We start from the raw sequence: 24,682 nt of genomic DNA, 5'->3' as shown, positions 1-24,682 counted from the left end.
ACCAGATAGCTGAGCAATGGTAAAGCCACACTTACAAGGAGGCTACACACTTCAGAGGGCTCTGGAAGCAAGACTTAGCTAATAGGAAAATGTCGTATCTTCACTTTCAATGGCAGTAAAATTAAAGAAATGTTGCTTTAGTTTTTGACTCATAAAATGCTAAACTTACAAGCAAACTTGTACCCTTAATGTCTACCTTAGTTTTAGGCAAGTCCCTACCCATTTCTGCAGTTGGTTTTCCACATCTGTCTGTAACATGGAGTGATGATGCTAATCTCGTACATAAAACTTAAAAAGATTTATACTCAGGTGTTAATGTTTAGGAATCAATTATTTTATGTTCAAATAATTAGTTTTAATGTGTACATGACTCTGGATCTTTCCCCATCGAAAAGGGACAACATTCTGAGGAGAACTTATTAAAACCGAAAAATCTGCTTTCTTAAATGCGGAATTCCAGTGACCCTTAGGACAGCGAGCAATGTAGTCAGACTGCCTGCAAATCCAATTAATCTTTCTATTTTTCTTTTTTCCTGAAACAGTTTTGGGGTAGTAAGACCACTTCTAAATATTATCCCTCATTTTTTAGGCAGCCATGATTTCCCTTTAAGCACCTGGTGTTATTAAATGTTGAAGATATGGATACATTGATTAGATACAGTCCAGGACAAAACAACAGTATAGGAGAAATAAACACTGCTCTTCTTCTGATTAAGGTCTCTCTGTAGGTGCACAAGGTGACTGAATAGCCCTTGCATAAGAAAAGCACCACAGGGAATTAAAACTCTGCTTACTCTGTAAACCGGTTTTATTTTCTATAGGGAGATGACTATCTTTTATCAAATAAATGACCTAAAATTAAGTATGGCATAAAAATTGGCTTCAGTTACAAATGCCAAAGACAGTAACCACTTACACTGCAAACAAAATATATTTATGTAATAAATTATGAGTAGTTTAAAAGTAATTTGGAGTAAGAGTGGTATTACTCATGTACATTATACAGCACAAATATAATTTTCAGGTCAATCAAAACAGCTAAAAGCTTTTGTGAATTTGGAGACAACAATCAGAACTACATTAAATAGACTTTTTTATAAAAATCAATTCATAAAGTCAATAGGCCTTAATCCCTTAATCCTTCAACATTCTTGTTTCCCCCTGGATGTTCTTGAGTGAGTAATAGTTTGATTTGGGAGATCAAAGGGTTAATTTGCTTTTCAATTGGAGAATGACTCAGAGTTACCCTTTATTGTTAAAAAAAAAAAAAAAAGAAAAAAAAGTGGTGTGTGGGTGTAAGGTAGGGAAAAAGAGCCAAGAAAATGGATTCACTAATTGGGGTTTTCACCTGCTGTGAGTCTAATTGAATACAATGCTTTATTTGTAACTCAAGGAGAAAGAAGATTATGCAAAGTATGAGAAATTCAGACTGGTTTTTAAATTCTTATTACTTGGCACTATTGTATGGGAAAGAAGACCAGCATGATAATAGCAGCATCAAGCTTCTGTTAAGGCAGGCCAGGAAGCTCCAGCAACAGTGAAAATTGAAGGAATGTGTATCAGAGAATCAGTGCTAGATACTTCCAAAGGAAAACAAACCACTTTCGCCGTGAAACGCCTGGCCTCTGGCTACCCGTCCCTTTGTATGACATGAGCAGCTGCTCTTTCCTTGTAGTGAACCCTGAGGTTCCACCCAACCAGGGTGAAAATCATCCTGTTTTGAAGACTTAAGGAGAGCTTTCTCACTTCTTAAAACTTGGCTAAAAATGAGACAATGTGAGACTGCTGATATAACACAATTGACAGCCTTCAGCCAGTTTATTCACATCAAAACTAAGATATGTGATAGAGCAATGTATCCAATACAAGGTCCACTAAATTAAATGGAAAATACACAGTCTAATGAGTTTTAACATGGCGATTTATGTTTACACAAATATTATTCCTCTATTTTCTTTCCATATTGGGGTAGTATTGCAGATACAAGGTTACTGAAAACTGTGAGTTAGACCTGTTAAAACAACCTAAATCATCTGGAAACTATGAGAATTTAGCATTTAATTCAATTAATTTTTTATATTTACATTTGAGGGCCTAAGGGGTTGAACCTCGAGCATCTCTCACATTAATGTTTCTAGAAAAAAAAAACACATGGGCTTTCCTTGAACTGCTTGTTGAACTTTTCTTAAAATCAGGTAACCCAACTACCTGGAGCCTTAGGGGGAGCCCTAAATTTCCTGGAACTTAGGCTTACACCCTCCAAATTCAATGTCTACTGACATCCGTGTAACAGGGGTGGGATGAATTTTCCATGCTTCTAGGTGTGTATCTTCCCAGTGTAAAAACAGGGAGATTCTTTTGTACATTTGAAAGGTAGAGAATGGATTTAGATTTGATATTAGGATGAAATTCTTTACTGTGAGGGTGGGGAGGCACTGGAACAGGTTGCCCGGAAAAGTTGGAGATGCCCCATCCCTGGAAGTGTTCCAGACTGGATGGTGCCTTGAGCAACCTGGTCTAGTAGCAGGGGAGGTGGAACAAGATAATGTTTAAGGCTCCTTCCAGCCAAAACCATTCTATGAATCTGACTTGAAAGAAATTGGTTTGGGGGTAGCTTTACCAGGAAATCACAATATGCAAGGCTTGAAAAACTACTTGATTATGGGAAGGACTTGGAGCTCGACACAGCCTTATTTTAACAAGTAAAGGATGTAGATGGACAACCTGCATGAGGGGAGACTGGAGTGCTGATTTGAAGTGCTTGTGACACTAAAAGGAGATGGTTGGCTTCTCCTCGTGTAATTCATATTGCGTAGGAATTAATGCAAAGAAACATCGCAACAGTAACTTGGCATAAGCAGAACTATTTCTTCCGCACTGACAGATCCACGGGAGAAGCTCACCCTTCCTTCCCTGCGGGGCCAAGGCAAGCCCTTAGAAATTAAATCACCTGATTCCACTCATAAATAAACCACTCGGCATTTTAAGCACCAAAATTAAACGCTGGGGAAAAAAAAAAAAAAAAGTGCAGGTTAAGGCCCATTTCAAATCTGTCTGGATTCGGTGCATATTTTAGCTAAGTTTTCTTCCCAAGCCCGCTGAAGGCGAACTGATTTGCCGCCTCTCAGCACACCCCTCTCTCCGGCCGGCCAGCGCCAGGGCAAAGAACACCCAAAAAAATAAAAAGGAAGTCAAAGGAAGCCCCGAGGGCTTCCTCCAGAATAGCTGAACAGCCCCGGGGAGGCCGGGGAGGGGCGAGGTGCCCTCAGCCGCCCCGCAGCCGGGATGAGCGGGGGGAGGATGGGGCTGAGGGCGTGCGGCGCCGGCACCGCCGCCGGGCGGGAGCGGGGCGGGGCGGGGCAGCGCCGCCTTCTCCCTCCCTCTCTCTCCCTTTCCCTCCATCCCTCCCTCCCTGCCGGCGGGGCGGCCGCAGTGGCGCTGAGCGGCGGGGCTGGGCGGACGCGCTGTTTCTGCCTCCGCGGCGCCGCCGAGCAGCCGCCGCCATGAGGGAGCAGCTCCGGGGGTAAGGGCGATGAGGGGCGCAGGTGCCGGTGGGGGCGGGCGGGGGCGCGGCCGCGGCCCGGGGCCATCCCGCGCTCCGCGGCGGGGGCGAGCAGCGTGGCCGGCCGCCGTCTGCGCCGGGCGGGCGGCCGTACCTGTCATCGCTTACACGGGAAATCTCAACTTGCCGCCGGGTTTGTTGTGGGAACTTGGAAGGGCGTTTGGTTCGGCGCCTTTCCCCGCTTCCGAGGCCGTAGTTGGGCGCTGGATGCGCCCCGTTGGCACACGTAGGAGATGGCGGTGAGAGCGGCACGCACGCGTGGCTCTACCTGTGTCCGTACCTGTACCTGTGCCCGTACCTGTGTCCGTACCTGTACCTGTGCCCGTACCTGTGCCTGTACCTGCGCCGGTGCCTGTACCTGTGCCGGTGCCCGTGCGCGCTGGCGAGGGGAGAAGCCGAGCCAGGGAATCGTGGCTGTGCCGGAGGTGTGGGATGCCCGGGGCTCGCCTCGTTACTCCGCAGGTTTTTGGGGGTAGCGCGGTGCTGTACAGCGTCACCTGCGCGGCACATCGCCTGTGGGGCACCTCGGGTCGGGCGCGAACTTCAGCGGAATTCCTAAAAACAAACGTGCTCGGGGGTGTATGGCTTCTTCCCCCCCATAATTTCATGCTTAGAAGTAATCTTTCAAGTTAATAGGCAGAAGAGGCTGGGAGGGGATTCCCTCCGGGCGGTTGCACTGCAAGTGCTGTATTTCTTGTTGCTATATGGCACCTTATATTGCCTTTTAATAGCTGCTGTAAAACATCTTGCAGCCTGGGACACCGGAGGTGTCTTGCACTGGAGTTGGGCAGAGAGGTGGTTTTTGCAGGCGTGTGTGTGCAGAGCTGAGGAAACGAAGAACCTGGGTATATCGGGGATCTTTGACCTTTTTAGCACTAAGGAATTGTTCAAGGCCATCGCTTGTCTGAGTCTGGATTTGACAAGACCCTGCAGTGAAATTGCTTTGGCAGAAGCGGGGAGGAGAGGCTTTGGAAAGCAAATAGATCAGCCGAGAGTGACAAGCCGTGGGGGCAAGGCTCACCCAGCCCAAGCCGCTGAGCGGGAATCTTTGCCCCTGACAGAGCAGACAAAATAAATGTTTAACATCAAGGGGGAAAAAAAGGGTTACTATGCAGTACTTGACAGTGATATTTGCCCTTCTCCTACTTTTCATTTCCCATATCAGCAAGAAACTTTAATATGTATCGGTGCCTGCCTTCAGCAGTCTGATAAATCTTGCAAAAGCCAATAACACAGGCTAAAGTCAAATTCCTGCTGAAGAGACGCTGATCCTTGGCTTAAACAGAAGTAATCTCTGCGCAGATCAGTAGTCTCTAGATTTACAGATGAAAACAGTAGTCCTTTGTAAAGCACAAAGGAGTGCCACCTTTTTACATTGCTAATACTTTCCATAGCACTGTCTTGTTTCAGCTAAGGCATTAATGAAGCACTGTAAAAAGAGAAATATTAAGTCTTTCTTTGCAATCACTGTCATCTTCTGTTGAAAACATTTTTCTTTTAAATGAGAGGCAGTGTCTATTCGTAAAAGCTCACTCAGTTGGATTTAGGTTAGTTTAGTAAAATCCAAATAACTATCATGTTTATTTTGGCTTTTTGACAACAGTCATAAGGTGATTGGAGTAACATTTGATTCATCATAAAGCGAGAAGGTGAGAAGTATTGTAAATCATGTTGTTTGAAAAGGGATGAGTTCAGAGCTTTGTTAAATGCCACTATAATTTTGGCACTTTTTTGTGAGTATATGTGGCTATTTATTGCTACACGATAGAATTTCGTATTCTGTGCACATCTATGCATTTGCACATGTTGTTCATGTCGCATTTTCTAATGAAGGGTGTGGGGAGAAGCGCAGCAGAACTGGCTCTGGTATCACCAATGAAGAGGGCTGTAAGAGTTTAAAAAGGACTTTGCAGTTGCAACCTAAAATTCTGCTCTGGAGCTGAGCAGTGAAAACACAGGACCTAATTTTTTTTTTTTTTGAAAGGTGTGAGGGAGAAGGAGTGTGATCAAAACCAGTTGTGAATGTTACGGTGTGGCTGGTGCAGGAATGTTGGGGGGGGATTTGTGCAAGAATTTGGGTGTGGGGGAGCATTGCTTTCAAGTCCTCCTGCTGCTGGTGTTGCTCAGAGGTAATATAAAAAGAATGAAGAAAAAATGACTGTATTTTGTCCAAACTGATCAAGTTATAACAAGGACACTGTAATTCAGCCAGTGTGTCTGTTAGGATATCATCTCTTGATTTCATGTTTCCAATGCTGTGTGTTGTTGGCTCTGCTGACAGTGATGAGAGACAAATCTCTCTGCTGTTGGCAGGAACAGAGGAGTTCACACAGGCATAGTGTGACAGAATTCCTTACATAAAAATTATCCTTGCTAATATAATATAATCATCCTTTAATGAAGTGGTCCTGTGGTTCCCAAAGGATGTATCAAGTGAAGACTATGCTTTCATCCCACTGAATTATCAGTGTCTTTAGTGTGCCAGTCACACCTACGCCAAGGTGTCACCACTAGCCATTGCTGCTTGTCTTCTTTTCAGGCCTGGTTTTAATTTCCTTTCCACTTCTGCAGCTCAGGTCAGGTGAGAAAGAGGAAAATAAGCCAAATGAGTGCACATATATTTTTATTTGTTTCAGAATGCTTGTGATTTAAAAGCTAGTGATCAATTTAGTTGACCTAAATGTAGAGGCAAATTGAAAAATGCGTCCTCTGAGCATGTCCAGTATTGCTGGCTGTGTGTGCTGATGTCTTTTTGTGTTGGTGGTTTGTTGGAAAAGCGTTTTGAGTACTTATTTCTGCACATACTCTTGCTCTGCTTCAGCTGCTGCTCATCAAGAGGACTCAGACTACACTTTTCATGTCTTTCTGACTTGCAGGCTGTAAAGGGCCTTGTTCACCAGAGTTTGAAACTCTGGCAAACACTTTGCTGCAGATCTATTAAGGATGCTACAGCATTCCCAAGTGTGGTTGAGGCTGCCTGAAACTGCTGAGCTGGCATTTCACTTCAGACTGCTCACAATAAGGGCATACACACAAATCCTCCCCCACCGGTCCAACCCCAGACCTCACAATTAAATGGCCTTTGAAAATGGCAAAGAGGCTTACGAAGAATAGCCTTGATGGAATCTAACCTTTCCTGGAGCTGCCCTGGTGTGCGGAATAGTTGATAATTTTCCGAGCTGAAGATGTTGAGAGGCGAACGCATTTTAGCTCGAGCGAAATATCTGCAGCCTTCTTGTGTTCTGCATGTAAAGTACCAGCAAAGTCTGCCCTGGCTCCGTACGGCCACTCAACCTCTACAGCTCCCTTCCAAGCCCTTGCTTTTTCCTGCAGGAGCACAGAGGGGTGCTGAGGGCTGGCCAGCCCACCTCTGGGGCTGGTACCAAATGGGAGCTGGGTAGTCCCTCCGAGGTGGGATCCAGCCAGGTGCAGGGCACTCTGCCCCATGGATGCTTACTGCTGGGGAGCTGGTTGGGCAAGAGTTAGGGGCTCTACTTGATTGACTTTTATAGTCTTAGGAAAGGAATATTTCCTCTAAGTTGCAACAAAGTTTAATATTAAAGCAAAAAGGGAAATTTACCTGCCCTGAAAATTCATTCTTTGTCACTTGCACATGGAGCAAATTAAACCATTCTTTACAAAAATGCATTTCCCATGATAATTAATCCTATACCATGAAAGAAAAGCATGCTGAGTAGAGGTTTGGGGTTACTGGTATTAGAAATATCTGAAACCAGTTGGAGTCCAGTGTTCCTTCGGCAAAGGAAATTTTATTTACAAGGTCTTACAAAAGCATTTGTGTATTTTCAGGTATAGTAAATGCCATAAGCTTAAACCATATACACGAAACTCACTGATACGTGGTTAGGCCTTAGCATAAAAAATAAAAATAAAAAATTCAATAAATTACTCATTGGTGTAACTTTGATTTTTGATACTATTTTTTTCACACTAAGATGATCCTTTTGTTCTTCTGTCTCACACAAGCATGGGATATATCCATAATCCTATCTGTATTCACCTTTACCAGATATTTGATGGCTTTCAAATGTTTTCATGGGGAATCAGTTTCTTTGAAGGCTGCCAGGTTGTCAGCTATGGCGTCTGAAGTGGTTTCGTTTGTGCATAGAACAATTTGGGGCTACCAAATTAATTTCATACAGAAAGGCAGGTTATTTTTGGAGGCTTCTTGTAAATGTTCACATAAATTCTTTTTCTCATTTTTTGCTATGTGATTCAGCATACAAACCATGGTATAGTTCCTGTTCAAATATCCCCCACTTCTGGGGCTATCTGCATGTGGAGAAGCAAGCCAGGGTGGCTGACCTCATGTCTGGGGAACTATTGATCTGGGACTGATGTCAGGTGCAAACAAACTGCAGCCCCAGGTCTGCAGGTGTGAATGTTTGTTTGGGTCTGCAGCTCATTCACCTGAATCATGACCTTTCTGTCTACAAGGTTTTCTGCCATGAATACACTTCCATCTTCTTTCCCTTTGGACTGCTGTTGTGTCAGTAGAGGCTTCTGGCAGCTGAGTTTTTAGGAATGAAACTGTTTCTGTTTTTCTTCAAAAATATGCTTTATACCTGGGTATGATAAAAGGTTCTGGTGTTACATTCTCCCTACAGAACCTGCCCATACCAAGCAGGATGGGAAATGCAGGAGCTCAGATACAGGTGGCTCAGATCCACAGGTTTTCACTTGAAGCTACCCAGTTTCTGGGAATAAAAATCCAATTAACCAACCAAGAAAATCCCCAGACCGGGAGATTTCTGAATACAATTGCAGCCACTTCCCTTTGCAGGACTTGTTTTTTAACAGAGCAAAGAACAAGACTGCTTTTGCTCTTGTGGTGTCCTTCTTCCCCTTTCACCGCCTTCAGCCACTGCAGGAATTGGAAAGGGGTGGGAATGCTGAGGTTGATGAAACAGGATTTGTTTAAAAGCCTGTGCTCAACTAGGGCAGCGCCATGGCAGCGTTTTTTCCTTATGCTTAGTGCTTGTGATCCCTTTCATTCTTTCTTGCAGTTACAGACCAAAATCTGGAAATATTATATATGGTAAGCTGCTGAACATACAGAGGTTACTGGGGCAGTAAAGTATTCACAGGAATCAAACAAATAGCCTGTCTTTTGTGGCCAAAATTAAATCATACTAAGAAAACCTGGCACAATTTTCTTTTTCCTTCAGTAGAGGTGGTGTTGAAGTGATACATTGGAAGTTTTACCTCTTCTTAGCCTATAAAGGGTAAATGTGCACTTGGGAACATCAGTGCCTCAAAATGAGAACTCAAGGGCCGTTTGTTCTCTAAAACAACCTTGTCGTGTCAGTGTTCCAGCGCACAGTGGGGTACACAGGTGCTGCTGGGTGGTGGTTTGGTCTCCTGGAGCTGGAAGGTGTGTGCTCCAGGAGCTCCACAGTGCTGTGGGTCACGTCCTGCTGTTCTGCATGTATTCTCCAGAATTATGTGTGCATGTTGAAACCCGCATGTCTGCCTTTAGGTACAGAAATGGCAAATGTATTTGCTAGCAGTGGTATGCTACATGCGTGTTCCGTGTATGGGTTTTTTTTGGAGACTTACGGTTGTCTCTTAATGCAGCTGAATTCTGTTTGAATGGGACTTTATTGGCTACAGGACAGATAAGGAGACTTTTCTTTCAAGTCTTCTATGTTAATGGAAACATAATCACATTAGCTATGCTGTCATTAAAACACAAACTCATAAAAAGTATAACCTTAGGAGACATGAGTTCCTACTACACCTGCTAACACCTCATCCTGTTGACTTTGTCATGCTGCCTGTCCTTCGGCAACACATTGCAAAGCTGGAGGCTGCTGGCCTCAATGCAGAGCCTCTCCAATTTACATTCTGGTCATACTGCAGCATTTCATAACCCCACTTTAGCTTTTCCCTGGCTTCCCAACAGCTCTGCCACCTGACAATGCACAGGGACCTCCAGAGCGAGGGAAAGGGCCTGGGAGTCCCAGGGAACAAGAGGAGCAGCCAAGAGTCTTTGCTAGAGGAGACTGTCACTGCAGGGTGGAACACTGGCCTGAGAAGTGGTAGAAGCTGGTGGTGGATCAGGAGGCTGTTGCACAGGGATTTTAGTACAGGTGCCTGGACTGGAAGGTAGGATTGGACCTGCTGCGTTGGGTAGTTCTTGCCTACCACATGGGAAAGGGTTGAGAGAGCATGTAGGGGAAAGCTAGTTAAATATGGATCTCAGTGTCTGGTCAGTTTCCAGAAACTCTTTAAGAACTAAGCCCTTTCAAATGTCTGTCCTCTAGTTTGGAGCAACTGGAGAATGACCTATACAAAGCAATGAGTTCTTAAGAATTGATTGCTTGCAAATTTCTGAAAAGATTGACATATCTGAATACTTGCTGTCTTTTTAATATTAGCACTGCTTTTAATTTTATTTCATGAGCCCTTGCCTGAATAAAGTGCTCCAGGTTAGTGCCTCTTGTTGGAAGAAGACACGCCTGTCACTGCTGAGCCCCCCCGGAGCAGCCCAGGCTGTGGGCACAGATCTGGCTATGTGCTCTGATGTGCAGCCTGCATCATTGCTGTGAGATGGAGAGAGAAATTCTACTTTACTAACTTTCATGTTTTGTGTTGTAGCCATGAGACGCAAACGACCTGCTGGGATCATCCCAAGATGACTGAGCTTTACCAGTCATTAGGTAAGACATCTCTACCAGATGTTTGGTGCCTTTTTTTTTTTTTTTTTTTTTTTAATTGAATGATTTACTAAGGCAACGATTTCCAGAGGAAGCAAACCAAAATTAGGTGAAAGAGAGAGGCAGAGCTTTTATACCAAGGTTAAAATTTTCTGCAAGGCAAATACATAAGGAACACATTTCAAACATGCAGTAGAAAAAAATTATATTTCATTTAGTATGGTTGGAATGTATGCTGGGTTTATAAAGTAATTTGCGTGTATTGTTGCAAAGTCTTTACTGAAAGACTGGAACAGAAGTTAGAAAAAAATTATCCTGAATCTTTCCACTGTCTAATCTACTTTACAAAAGGCACATGAAAAAATCAAACCAAGCTGCTGTTAATGTTGACTTTTGGATGGTGGGAAGCCAATTGAAGCAATTTGCCAAACTGTGTTACCACTGCTTTATTTTTAAAGCACTTTCAATACTTAGAAGGCATAGCAGCTGTCATGATGTCATTTTGAATACCCAAATTGCATGGTTATTATGACTTCAGATGTGCCTCTCTGGTGGAGGGTTATTTTTTTTCATTTTTTAGCAGCTTTGGAATTTATTAACAGAAGCACATCTATAAGATAAAATAGGTTAATCTATGCTCTAGTGTAGGCTGCTTGGCAGGCCATTTAATAGCTAACTCTTTGATTTTAATGGTTGTGTTAATAAATAATAGAGGGTATAATAAAAATTAAGCTATTTTGCTGAAAGAAATATCAGTAAATATGCTGCATTCATAAAGGAGGTTACGTCTGTACAGCACATGTACATAAACCAGCTTGAGCGCTAGAACTGTCAAATCTAGCGTTCGGTGCAGGCTTATTTGCCATGGTGAAAAATAGCTTAAATTATCACCTGCTGGACTCTAGTTTATCTGCTGAAAACAGTCTAATTATGCCAGTGTAATCTATTTCAAGTGAATTTAGGTATCTCTATGGTGCTCTGCAGTTCAAGGCATGCTAAAAATATTTTAGAAAAGTAATATTATGAAATGAAATTACACAGTGTGAAGGTTTTTTCTTTATAGTATTAGCAGTGCGGCAGCAGTTGGTTTAAAAATTAACCAGAATGCAGCTCTGTATGCCAAAAAGGGATATAAAATGTATAGGTTCAGGCTGACCAAATGCAAAAGCAGACAGGTATTGACTTGTCATTTAATTATAACGTATTGCCCTGTCTCCTTCATGTTTCTACTCTAAAAGTGAGTGGTTTAGAAGTTTCAGAACAAACGGTAATTGCACATGCAGACATCCCTTCAAACAGGTCTTCAAACAGTTGCCTGTTAATTGAACTGCACTCTGACTCCGCAGCCACCTTTGATCCACAGATTGCGTGGTATTGCTGATACTGTTGTTGGTCAGACCTAAAGTCCTGTTGCAACTGCTTTTCTTCTGCTAGTTCCCTCTTTCAGCCAGAGTACTCTTAAATACCAAGAAGTGAAAAGGTAATAAGGGAGAAAAGTGTCCTGATAGATTCAGGTCAGCAGTTCAGAAGATGTGTGACTGCCGAAGTCAGTTTGCATTTAGTTTAACTGAGGTTTATCACTGTGAGTATCACCCAAATGTCAGGAGTTTAAGATAGCCTTATTTTTTACTGCATAAAGAAGGAACATGTTCAGGCAGATTTTGTTTCTTACTTACTTGTGAACTTTCTTTTTCTCCTGCTATTTTCCTTTTCAGGAGCAAGAAATGTCCAAAAAAGCAGTCCTCTATCTGGATGGTTTTATTTCTTTTAGAGTTGAGACCAAACACTCATTAATGTGAAAGCGACACTGATTTTTGCAAAGTATGCATAATACGTATTTTTATGAGTAAACTGAGGTGTTCATGTATGTGTACAAAAGAGACTAGACAAGGTGACTCTTTGTCTACTGCCACATGGGTGGAGCTTTGATGAAAGTGCTACTGAATAACCTACCGAATTATTTTATTTTTGAACTGGGTGTAATCACCATTGCCGAACTCTCACACAAACTGCATAATACAAGTATAACCCGTTTAGTCTTGAACAGAACCCTTGATGTATTTTCAGTGCTTTGCTTTGCCTCAGGTCAAAATGGTAATAATGGGATGTTTGAAGTCTTTTCAGACTGTTCAGTAATATATTATCCAAGAAGATGTTATTAAAGTAGATTTTGTATTGCATACTCATTAGATCCTATTATTTTACCCCATGTTAGGATCCAAATTTCGTTTCTAATTCATATAAAGAAGCTAGTAAAGAGGTTAGTATGTATGCCTTTTTAAAAATCTGGTAGAAAGCATGAATTTGGCAACCGGGTAAATGTAAAAAAGTGAGACCAAATACATCAATGCTGTCAAGAGTTTTCATTTCCATTTTCCAACTCCTACACTTAGCCAGCATGGAATAATTGTGCTATGCGATATAGCTCTCTATATATGCTGGTGTATCATTGTTATGATCTGGTTTAAACTCAGAAAAGCAAAGCAAGCTAAGTCTCTGAGCATAAACCGGAAAGAACTCAGGAGGTTCAAAATGTTCCCAGAAACGAGATTAAAACCAAACGAGGTTAGATGTTGTTGCCAAAAAATTTATGTATTTTATTTAATAGTAAATGAAGCAAAGAGAAGGGAAGAGAAAAGAAAGAAAGAAAGAAATGGAAAAAAGAAGTGTGTGGGGGGGTTGGGGGCCAGGGAGAGGTGACAGGGGTTAGGTGGAAGCAGATCACCCATCCGAGCATCCCAAGGACGTCTCGTTGCTCCCCTCCATCTGCTCTGCTGGTGGTGAGGGTCCCCCATCGCTGCCGTGGCCACGCTGCCACACGCCAAAGAGAGCAGAATCCCATGGATTAATACACGCTGTGGGCCAGGTGGGAACGCCCACGTGTCTCCCTTGCAGGGGCCGGCTTGACACTGTCCCTTGCAACACTGAGGGTCTGTTGCACCATCTCTGGTGCTCTGGTGCAGGGTCTGGGGACCCCTTTGAGGGGGCCCCTGTGATGGGCCATGTCACCCCCTTCTGCTGTGGATAAGCTTCCCCTCCCCGGTGAGGACCCCTCAGCTGGGCTCCTCTGCACAGGGGAGGATGGGCAGTCACTGCTCCTCTCACCGCAGGCTTTTCCAAGATAGCCAGAGCCTCTCCTCCCTCCACCCCTTGATGCGAGGGTCTGTTTGAGCCTGGCAGCTGATAGCCCTGGGGCTGTGGTCTCCCCACCTTGGAGGTGCTAAGCTTGTGCTTTGTGAATGTCCCCAGCCCTGAGTTTGTTACTTTATCTTATATTCATCAGCGAGCAGTGTCAGGCCTCAGTCAGGGCCCCATTCAGGGTGTGGGAGTCTTCTCTGCAGCTTTTGTAATACAGTTTTAAAAGTCCTTCAAGAAAATGTTTAAGTCATAAATTATAATATTTCAGTCTCTAACAATCATAATCTGCTGCAGGATGCTTATGTCTAATTTAAATTCTTACAAATTCCAAAGGCTTAATTTTTTTAAGTGGATGAGGTAGGTGAATCCTGGCACAAGGTAACATTTCTTACCTGCCTCTGAGATGCAAGAGACACTTTTCTAAGAAAGAAGAGTTATATTAATCTTCACATATCCAATTCACACACCTACAAATTGTTGCATTACATTTTGCTAAAATAGATTAATTTCAAGTGTGCGATGTATTGGTTCATTTTTCTGTCTTTAGAGATCTGGGTATTAATAAAAATGAAGCTGGATTACTTGGGAGCATTATTTGGTCCTAATAAAAGAAGATAGCAATGTGCTGTGCACACTTTTGCCTGATCAGGTTGTTGGTCAAGGAAGTCCTGTAACCTCTTCAATTGGGACTGCATCAGAGACAGCAGGAAGAAGCTACTGGAAGAAATTATACAGTAATCTGCCTATGAAGGAAGTATCCTCAAATTCTCTTGGAGCTCATTTGCTGAAACATAGCTGGTTATTAAGAGACTTGTTAAATATTGGATTTGAAATTATATATGTGTATAAAAAATTTCCAACTGGTGGTTCTTTCTAACAGAGATTTTCTGTTTAAGATACTAAGATGCTTGTTCCTGACTCCTCTTTATTATTTAAACAATGTAGCATTTTATCAGTTTTAATCAAAAATTTACTCAAGTTGAGCAATTTTTACTCTTCTTTTAAAGTTATGGCTACTTAAAGTTACATAATGTCTATATTGAATGTCAATTGTTATTTACGTTTAGTTGAAGTTGCAACAGGTAGTAGATGTTGGTACAGATTAAATAAAAAAAGGAATCATGTAAGTTAAGAACAGAGAATAAATAAATGCTGAAATAGGAAAGGTAGTAAAAACTATGATATGTGAGCTTCAAAGGATCAGAAGCTGACAGACATCCCCTGGTTTGTATTTACACCATTATGAACCACTCCCATTTTCTTCTAACTTCCTTCTGAAAGACTTCAAAGTACCAAAACTGCTCCAGCTGCTTTTCTTTCCAAAAGCAGTTCCTCTGCAGCAGATCTGCTGTTTTTACACTGCTCTTTTACATCCCCCTTACAAATTTTTTTCATCCTTCATGATGACTCCAGGGCATCACTGAAAAGAGAATTTGTGTTGTTTCACTGTCTTGGAGACCAAGCACCTTTGCATGATGGGAGAGACAGGAAGAGCAGGAATCATAAAGTTGGCTGAGTTTGCTCAGTTTTTTCAGATTATCTTCTGAGAGTGAGTATTTAATGTCAGGCAGCTTAGCTCTGAATACTAGTATTTTGCCTTTAAGCTGAAAATGACTCCAACCTTTGCTATGATGGCCCAGGAGGACTTGGCTTGTTGTGCCATACTGTTAGTGTCCCCCTCCTCCTGCCTTCCCATGTCATGTCAGTACAAGTGTCCTCAAGGTGCATTAGTGTCACCATGAACAGTAATTGCAGTAGCAGGGTGCAGTCAGACATGTTGTTTATCAATCCTAATTCTCCAAGGCAAGACAAGAGGGTGAAAACCACGCTCATCCTTGCAGACTGCAGTGCACTGGTGACAGCTCTCCATTTAATTTAGAGGGATGGGGGGCAGTTCTCTATGGATTACATGAAAGAAATGTCAGAGTTGCTTAACACAAGGTGGGAGAATGCTGGAAGGCACCTCTGAGCCTTCTCTGAGCTTTCAGCAGCAGCTGCTGTGTTGGTCTTGTGGCTGGTTTCTCTTGTGCAGCAGTGTGTACTTCTAACTCCCAGTGACCAAGGCTGACGAACTTCATCCTCTTTGGTTTGTGTATGTTGATTTGTCCCTCTGAAATGCTGCTTGAAGAGACTAAACTGCCCCTGGCTGCCATTACAGTTTGTATTAGCAACTACTAAACCATCTATTTATTATGTTTTATTCATATTCAGCTAATTGTTTTCCATGTTCGTACCAGTAAGACCCACGCCTATGGCATGCATCAGTAGTTTGATTTCTACTGCAATCCAGTGAGATGATCCATATAGCCTCTCTTTAAAGGTTGCTTATTCACTAATGTCCTTTTCAAGCCTGTTTCAGAAAATAGGATTGCTTGGGTTCAGTCAGCCTTGGACAGTAGTCAGTCTAGAGGAGGTCATCTTTCTAACTGTGTGATTGCATCCTGTGCAGCACACACCTGACAGACAGTAAACGTAGCTATGGCAGAGAGGTAGAACTTACAGGGAGCAGTTAACCTGGCATCCCTTGTAAATGAAAGCACAGGTATATTAGCATGGAGGAGGCTGTTCTAGAGAGAATGAAGGGCTGTTCTGTTACAGAATAGATGACCAGTATGGGAACATTTTGCTTAAGGTAATTGCACTCTTGGTTTGCAAATGGACACCTTTTATTATTATTTTCTTAGGTTGTTTGTTATTTCTTTTAGGATTTACCAGTATGACTGCTTCTCACCCAGAGTACATAAAAGGTTTCTGAACTTTCTGACTGCAAACTCCACTCATATCCCAGTTCCGTAATGGGATGTACCAGGTGTACATCATATAATTTCCTGAATCTTTAGGTTTGCAGGCTGAAGAAAAGACATTGCGTGCTGAAACTTCCAAAGGTCATGTCAGTTGGTCTGATTACAGGGATGCTGGCACATGCTGTGATGTTCAGCCACTGGGTCTAGATGCAATCAGTAGCATTGTGGTGCCCGGGGTACCTCCCACTTGGTAATTTGCAGAGACACTGTTGGCTTTTTCACTCAGTTGGACAGGCCTAATACAACATGCTGGGTCGTTTCATGGAGAGTGGTTAAGCTGTACATATAATAACAGTTTACTGTTATTTATTACCAAAGCAGTGTAGATGATAGCATTAATTATTGTTATAATAAAAGTCAATGGCTGAGACTCAGCTGATATTAAACAGTGTTACTTGATTAATTTCTTTCCTTTGTGCATTTGTCTCATTTGCATTTTAAAATTACAATTCCGGAAGAGGCAATATATGTCACTGTAGGGCACATTAGAAGATTTATTTACAGGTTTTGGGCAGCAAGAGGAACCCAGCATTCCTACCAGCCGGACAGGGAATCTCAGCTGTATTGAAACAACATGAGCTGAAGCTTCTTGAAAAGGCAAGAGTGCCGCTGATGTCTGATGAAACATGGAAAGCTTAGTGGCTATAGAGGAATTATGGTCTAGTCAGGACTGTCCAGTAAACAGTTTTTAACAGCTGTTAGGTAGGCATTGTAATTCCCAAAACAGGTTATCCTCAGGCAGTATATTTATGAGCACTCTATGAGCATGTCACAAGCTGTGGCTGAGTCAGGCTTTCAGGTTTCGAGGTATATCACTCTAGGTTCACATTTTCTGTTCTTGCACCTGAGGGTAAAAAACCTCTCAGAACTCTGTAAATCTTATCAAATGAAGGTGAGCGTTTGACCTGATGACATCTAATTTCTTTAAAAGAATGAAGTTGTTAATTTGCTAAATTTTACTCGTACCACCTGAAGCATGCAAGCTGCTCATTTCAGTTAGATGATGTCCAGACATTGAGATAATTGCTGTCCATAGGACCAAGTGAAATGTGTGTGTTTTGCCCTCACTAATTAAAAAAGCAATTATAATAGTATTCACAGTAATATAAACAAGACACCCCCTTTTTAAAGTAAGGAAAAAAGGTAGTTTCTGGGTAGAATGGACTTTATGAGATGCCTTCAGATTACATTTGGATAGAGATAAATGATATGAACAACCTTTGGTGGGAGGTAGCCTGGCCCGTCCCAGTGGTTTTATACACTCAGTGAGATGAGCCTGTCATACAGGATAGGACGATATCAAATGGAACCTCCCAGTCACTCAGCACGCTCAGCAGATCCAGCAGCTGCCGGGGGGGAGGGGTGTGTCAGTCTGTTTAAGACCCACCATGAAAAGCAGTTCAATTGTAACACCTTCCTTAAAACCTGTTGTCTGGGTTATAGATGTGACTCCTTAAGAATAAAAACAAGTACACCCTTATGCTGAAATCTAAACCTCTTCTTAAGTGGGTTATTTTAAAAAAACTGATTTTAATTTTTTTATTGCTTGTAGTTATTTTACAAGCTATTTTATGCAGTAAGTACTCAAGAATATGAGAGTATGTTTTTCCTCTTAAAATCCTACGCATGTCCCAATGTAAAATCTGAAATTTAGCAAGGGAGGATTTAAAAAAAAACCCAAATGACAAGATTTTATTTATTGTTCCTGTGTCGGTAGTCAGTGGGACATTCCAGCAGGTGGTTTGACTCACTGACTACTTCTCAAATGAGTGGGTTTTTTGCCTGATTATCCACTAGCAAAAGGATCTGCTGTGTGTAATTGCAGGTGTTTCTAGAATACTGTAGAAATAGAACATAGCCCTTATGTTTTGAGATTTCTCTCAACATGCAGAATTATGCAGAAAATGTTAGAATTTAATTATCTTATTAATCTTGCCACAGTATTTCTGATTTGAGTTACTCCTATCAGCAGTCTGAAGTACCCTTCATTGAAGCTGCATTTGTAATAAAAGCACTAGTTCTTGTTCACAGTTATCATGTTATTATATAGAGAAAGATATACATTCACTTGAACAGAGAGGTCATTCATGGCTGAGTGATGCAAAAAATCATGATTTCTCTTTGCTCTGGGACGTAAATATGTCACCAAGTACTCCCTCGTGATCCTTTCTTCTGTCTGTTCCTTACCAGGGGCCAGGTGACCTCTTCCACTGCATCGTTGTTTCAGACCATAAACAGACTGTGCTCTCGGGCATTTATGTTTTTTTGTTCAAAGCTTGAAAGTTGCCTTCTGAGCAAGAAGAGGGAGTATTGTTAACAACTTGCAAAAGTTTCACAATACAGCAAGGGCCCCTCACCACCCCGTTTGAAGGATGAGGTGGTGCATCCTTTCTAGGAGTGGGAGGAAAGGGCTGAATGAAAACTGGTGTGCACTGAGCTCCTCAACCTGCTCCAAAATGATAAAAGCTTTGGAATCAAGGCTTAATAGGTCCTGACTCTTTTAGTGGGCTGTGTGGGGTTGGAGAAAGCAACAACTTTTTATCCCTTAGGACACAGGAAGGAAAAAAAAAACAATTTCACAACACAGAGAGGTAGGAACTACTGGTGTTTCCATAGGCTTTTGGAAAGTTGCTGCTGCTTGAGCCTCCTTCCTCCCTCCTCTGCCTGTTCCCAGCAGGAGCAGCTGGCTCGTGACCAGGCAGTGCTTCGTGCTCCTCATTCAAGGTCCCTCCACTCACTGTGAGAGGTGTCTTTATGTCCAGTGCTCCCCAGCCCAGGGGCTGAGACTCATTCCCTGGCAGTCTTGTGTTCTGTGGTTCATTTAAATGGGGTCTCATCCAGCAAGGGAAATGTTTTGAACCCAGTTAGGAGGCAGCTGGGCCCCTTTTCGTTGCTACACAGATCAATGTTTGTTCCGCAGTAGCCCCAGGGGAGGAAAGACACCACTGGCAATTTCATAGGCATAGGGAGGAGAAAAGTGAAATCTTTAAGATCCAGTGACTTTAAGTGACAGTCACCATCTGGTAGGACAGCTTCCCATCAGGAGCATGAAGGTGGTGGCATAAGGAAGACAGAAGTGAGCAGTTGGCACAGGGACAGTTACTGGGTGCGGGCTACTCCTGGTGGCAGCAGTGAAGGTGGCAGTGGAGGTGTGCAATGGCTTAGCCTTGGCTTGCAGAGCCAAATGAGCAGCAGTGCTACTACCTTCCCAAAACGTGAGATGAGGGCTCCAAAATGAGCACCTGACATTGCTGCTTCATCATTTAGAGCAGATGCTTCTTGGCAGCAATGTCGTTAAGGTTGATGATAAATTCAGTATGTATTACATGTACTGGAAAATAGATGTAAACTGTAGCACTTCCAGGATTAAATGTCTTCACAGATTGTATTTTCTGCCTTGATTGAGGCCTGAAATATGCATATATATTTACTCACATTTCTGAAAATGTAAATAATAAATAGATAAGCTTTTTTCAGAACACTCAGGAAGAATTCAAGAAAGGCTTCTTCATTTTGTCAAATGCTAGCCATAATATTCTTTTACAGAATTCAAATACAGATTTGCAACAAGGGTACAAAATGTAATTGAAGTCATGGTGTGTTTGTGAGAGACTGCTTTATTAATTTCCATTTAAGACAAATTAAGTCACTTTATTTAAACTTCTCACTGTATTCTACACCACATAATAAAGGACCTGTCGGGATGATTGTGAGAGACAGAGCTGGCAGGAGTAATACACAGAAGTGCCCATTAAAAATGGGCAGTTGCATCTTATGCAAAGAAAAAGAAATTATATACAAATCTGAAACTTTCTTTCTTGCTCTAAGACATGTTTCAGAAACATTCCACAGCTTTGGTTAAGGTATACAAAACTACTGAATTATCATACTTCATATTATTCATTCAGAACAGCTTAATTAAAATTAATGTAATTGAGACTATATTCCCTCTGCTACCTATACCTGTACAGCATTATAAATGATGTTGGGATAGTTAACCCAAGTTACCACATTTCAAACAGCTTTACAGCACCTTAGCTCATATGCCAGCAAGGAAATGTTTTGTCTTTCCCTGTTTTTCATCATATTCTTTCTCTAACAGTCTGTCAGGCTTGGAGGAAGCTTATTGAGCTAAAGAGACCTTTATTTTGAGCCACTACATTTTTTCCCCTAATGCTTTTATATTTAGATCATAGTTTACATTTTCTAAACACTTTCCCATCAGTAATTCCTTAGGCTCCATGGGTTTCATCAGTAAATTAAATGCATTCAGCAGTGTTGTCAGGTGCTGAAACTGGCTGGCACAAGCAGTGTATTTCTGTTCTGGAGAACCTTTAAGTTGCAATATGCCAAGCAATCTCTTGGGAATGATCCTCAGGCTGCACAGGAGTGTCTGTGCCCAGGAATTAGCTGTGTAGGTGACAGGGCCAAGAGCATGCATCTATTTTTTCACTGGTGGGGTGGCTGCCCTGTAGCATATGGGTGTGTCCCCTGCCACACTCCTCAGTTCCCAGTGCAGCTGCTGGCAGTGCCCCTTGGGAGCCAGCTTCTGTGCTCTGGTCTGGTGTGTCTTTGTCCCCACAGTGTCCCAGGCATTTTTGCAAGCCACAGTTAAACTATTCAGTGGGGACTTGTGCTGATGTCCTTATTTTGTTAAACATATGAGGACAGCTCTAGCAAAAGTTGAGCCAGACAGTGTGTTTCCAACGGGGTGCCATACCCCATCACCTTGCCAGAGCCACTGGCTCCCTGCCATTGTGCAGGTGGGGACCTGGGAACTCACCTGGCTGGGTGAGCTGGCTTCTCTCCAGAAAGGCTCTGCATCTCTGGGCATGGATGGGGCCTGCTTAGATGGAAAGCACAGAAGTTTAATTGGATTTTTTAAATAAGTTTTTTGTTTTAGCAGTAGCTGAGAGTCACCTGTTTTTTCCTGGGCAGAGCTCTTCCCTCAGGGCTGCCTGCATACAGCCTGGCTGGTGCATAAGGCAAGCAAGGAAGAGTTTCACGGTCTTCCCTCTCTCACAGTACCTTCAGTGTGAAAAGCTCTGCAGTATTTTCAGACACACTGCTGCAGTCACTGGTGTTGTCCTTTCAAGTGCTCTTTAGTTCAGTGCCTTTGAACAAAAGGAAGTAACACTTTAGGACTTAGTGGGGTTTTTTTGGATGGTTGATTGTCAAGATTTGACAGTTTTAGCTCAGTGAAATTTCCAACAAATTTTTTTCCCCCCTCTGCTCTTTTAACCAACAGGTATAATCTTGTAGTTCAACATAACAATGTCTTTGTGAGTCTGGTTATTTCTAATGTGTAAAGCTGATCTTTTGTTCTAATATTGCCTCCCTGCAGCTGATTTGAACAACGTCAGATTCTCGGCGTACAGGACTGCCATGAAACTCCGTAGGCTGCAGAAAGCTCTCTGCCGTAAGTACCTGCCTGTGCCTCACCCGCTGCCGGGACCAACGCACAAGTTTATTCACAGCTTTCAGAAGCAGAAAAACACTCCCACACATACCCCCAGCTCAGCCTGGTACATGAAAACCTCTCACCTGAAGAGCCTTCTGCTGCCACATGTTTGCGTGATCATTACAAAACCACAGTGCTGGGTGGTCTGCAGATGTGTCCCTTGTAAAGCAGAGCAGCAGTTCAATAATAAAACTGTACATATGCTGTACATGTTTCTTATCTTTACACTCTTTAGCCAGGTATTTTCACTGTGCCCTATCCTGTGCAATGTCACTGTGCCATGTCCTGTGTCAGCCGCAGCTTTACAGCCAAAAGGAACACAGCTGTGGTGTGGTAGGAACAGTGAGAGCTTGGGTGAAATAATCACTTTAGAGCTGGAGTTGCTAATGGTTTGTTGAATCTTGAACCCTGAGGGGTTATTGCCTTTTAAATGAGATCATCACAATAAACATTTAGCTTCATTTTTTCCCCAGTTTTCAGTTGTGTTGAGAAGTCTCTCATCAGCTGTACATTAATGGTGTGCATGTTCGAACATTTTAATTCTCCCAACTGCTGTATGTTATTCTACTTTTCACTGGAATTACATTTCCTTTTCAGCTTATTGTAGCTTGATAGCTAAATAATTCGCTCAGAGTTTTCTTGATAGGCCAGCTAGTTGCAAAAGCAAGTAGTTTATTAGGCAGTCCAGTTGGGAGGATTATTAAAATATTTTAACATTCACTATTTGTCATTTCATTACAGGGTTAAATTTCTGACACAGTTGCAAATGTCTCAACTGTTGATTTATCTCAAGTTGGATTTGTGCTCACATGCTTTCTGGAGCTGTGTCAAACCTCGGTATTTTTGAGGGTGTTTACTTTTAGGCTTATAAGCATGGGTGAATTCCGGTAAAGTGTGCAGACTTAATTTCTGAATGTATTAAAAATAGGAAAAAAAAAGGGAAAAATAAACAATAAGTGAAAAGTCTTGTAACATAATGAAAGATTTCAACATGAATGCAGTGACAGAGAAGGAATTATGATGATAAGAAATATAAACATCTCTCCATGGTACAGCACTTTTGCCACACTCACTGTGGAAATGTGATATAAAGAAACTGGAGTGATTTGCGGTGAAAAGTATTCATAATCAATGCAGCACTGAAGGAAGCAGACTTTTTGGAATTAACTAGCTGGCAGTGCATAAGTGTAACTTGTAACAGGTTTTTATGACTGAAAGTGCAAAACCTCGCATCTCGTTTTATCTGTATTAGAATCATAGAATATTTTGAGTTGGAAGGAACTCAAAAGTATCATTCAAGTCCAACTCCTGGTCTTGAGGCAGGACACCTCAAGAATCACATCATGTGCCTGAAAGGGTTGTCCAGACACTTCTTGAACTCTGTCAGGCTTGGTGCTGTGACCGCTGTCTTGGGGAGCCTGTTCCAGTGCCCAGCCATTCTCAGGGTGAAGAACCTTCTTCTAATACTCAACCTAAACCTCCCCTGACACAGCTTCAGGCCATTCCCTTGGGTCTTGTCACTGGTCACAGAGAGAAGAGATCAGTGCCTGCCCCTCCTCTTCCCTTCACGAGGAAGTTGTAAGCACAGTGAGGTCTCCCCTCAGTCTCCTCCAGGGTGAACAGACCAAGTGCCCTCAGTCTCTCCTCACACAGCTTCTCCTCAAGGCCCTTCACCATCCTTACTGCCCTCCTTTGGATGTTCTTTAACAACTTAATGTCTTTTTTATATTGTGGTGCCCAAAACTGCCCCAGCACTCGAGGTGAGGCTGCCCCAGTGCAGAGCAGAGCAGGACAATCCCTCCCTTGCCCAGCTGGTGATGCTGTGCCTGATGCCCCAGGATGGGGATGTCCATCCTGGCTGCCAGGACACTGCTGACTCATGTTCAACTTTCCATCAACCAGGACCCACAAGTCCCTTTCCCTGGCACTGCTTTCCAGCCTCTCATTCCCCAGTCTGTCCATACATCCAGGGCTGCACCATCCCAGGTGCAGAATCCAGCACTTTCCTTTGTTGAATTTCACATGGTTGGTGACTGCCCAGGCCTCTAATTTGTTGACGTCTCCCTGCCTTCAAGGGAGTCAATAGCTCCCAGTCTCTTATCACCTGCAAATTTGCTCAGGATCACTTCCAGTCCTGTGTTAAGTCCTTTAAGAAGATGTTGAGAAGCACACAGCTGAGGATGGAGCCCTGTGGAGCCCCCCTAGTGACAGGTCACCAGTCTGATGTCACCCCATTCACTGTAACCCTTTGTGCCCCATCTGTGAGTCAGCTGCTCACCTATCACATGATGTGTTTATCCAGCTGTGGGCTGGACATTTTGTCCAGAAAGATCCTGTGAGAGACAGTATTGAAAGCTTTACTGAAATCCAAAACAATCACGTGATCTGGCTTCCCTTCGTCAACTAGCTGGGTTACTATGTTATAAAAGGAAATTAAATATATTAAGCAGGACTTTCCCCTCACAAACCTTTGCTGGCTGTGACTGATGACTCGGTGGTCCTTCAGGTGTTTTTCCGTAACTGATTTCTACCATTAAATAATTCTGGACTCATCTTGGACTTTTGTGTCGGGTTTGCATGGCCAGGTTTTGGTAGCGGGTGTCTCCAGGGGTGGTTTCTCTAAGAAGCTGCTAGACATTTACCCCATGTCTGACAGAGCCAATGCCAGCCAGCTCCGAGACAGACCTGCTGCTGGCCAAGGCCAAGCCCATCAGTGGCAGTGGTACTGCCTGTGGGATAATGCAGTTGAGAAGGGTGCGGGAGAAAATCTGCTGCACAACAGCAGCTGGGAAAGAGGAGGGGAAAATATGTGAGAGAAACAACACTGCTGATCCCAGGGTCAGTGCAGAAGGAGGGGGAGGAGATGCTGCGGGTGCCAGAGCTGAGATTCCTCTGCAGCATATGGAGAAGACCATGGTGAGGAAGCTGTGCCCCTGCTGCCCACAGAGCTCCACAGTGGAGCAAATATCCACCTGCAGCCTGTGGAGGACCCCATGCCAGAGCAGGTGGGTGCCTGAAGGAGGATGTGACCCATGTG

The 24,682-nt window shown here is 43.0% G+C and overlaps 1 protein-coding gene across 5 annotated transcripts in view; it reads left to right on the top strand.

Annotated features, from left to right (window-relative positions):
* The window catches only part of DMD (dystrophin), a 999,626-nt gene that overhangs the window by 910,008 nt on the left and 64,936 nt on the right, over positions 1-24,682 (top strand). For all 5 annotated transcript variants that reach the window (XM_082277447.1, XM_082277448.1, XM_082277450.1 and 2 more), the window contains 2 exons: positions 10,184-10,245; positions 21,529-21,603. In XM_082277447.1, the coding sequence (XP_082133573.1) occupies positions 10,184-10,245; positions 21,529-21,603 (137 nt within the window). The remainder of the gene's footprint in view (positions 1-10,183; positions 10,246-21,528; positions 21,604-24,682) is intronic.

Source organism: Coloeus monedula (assembly GCF_965178545.1).
Source record: "Coloeus monedula genome assembly, chromosome: 3".
Lineage (NCBI taxonomy): Eukaryota > Metazoa > Chordata > Aves > Passeriformes > Corvidae > Coloeus > Coloeus monedula.
The sequence above is the reverse complement of the archived record's forward strand: the minus strand, read 5'-3'. Positions and strand labels throughout refer to the sequence as shown.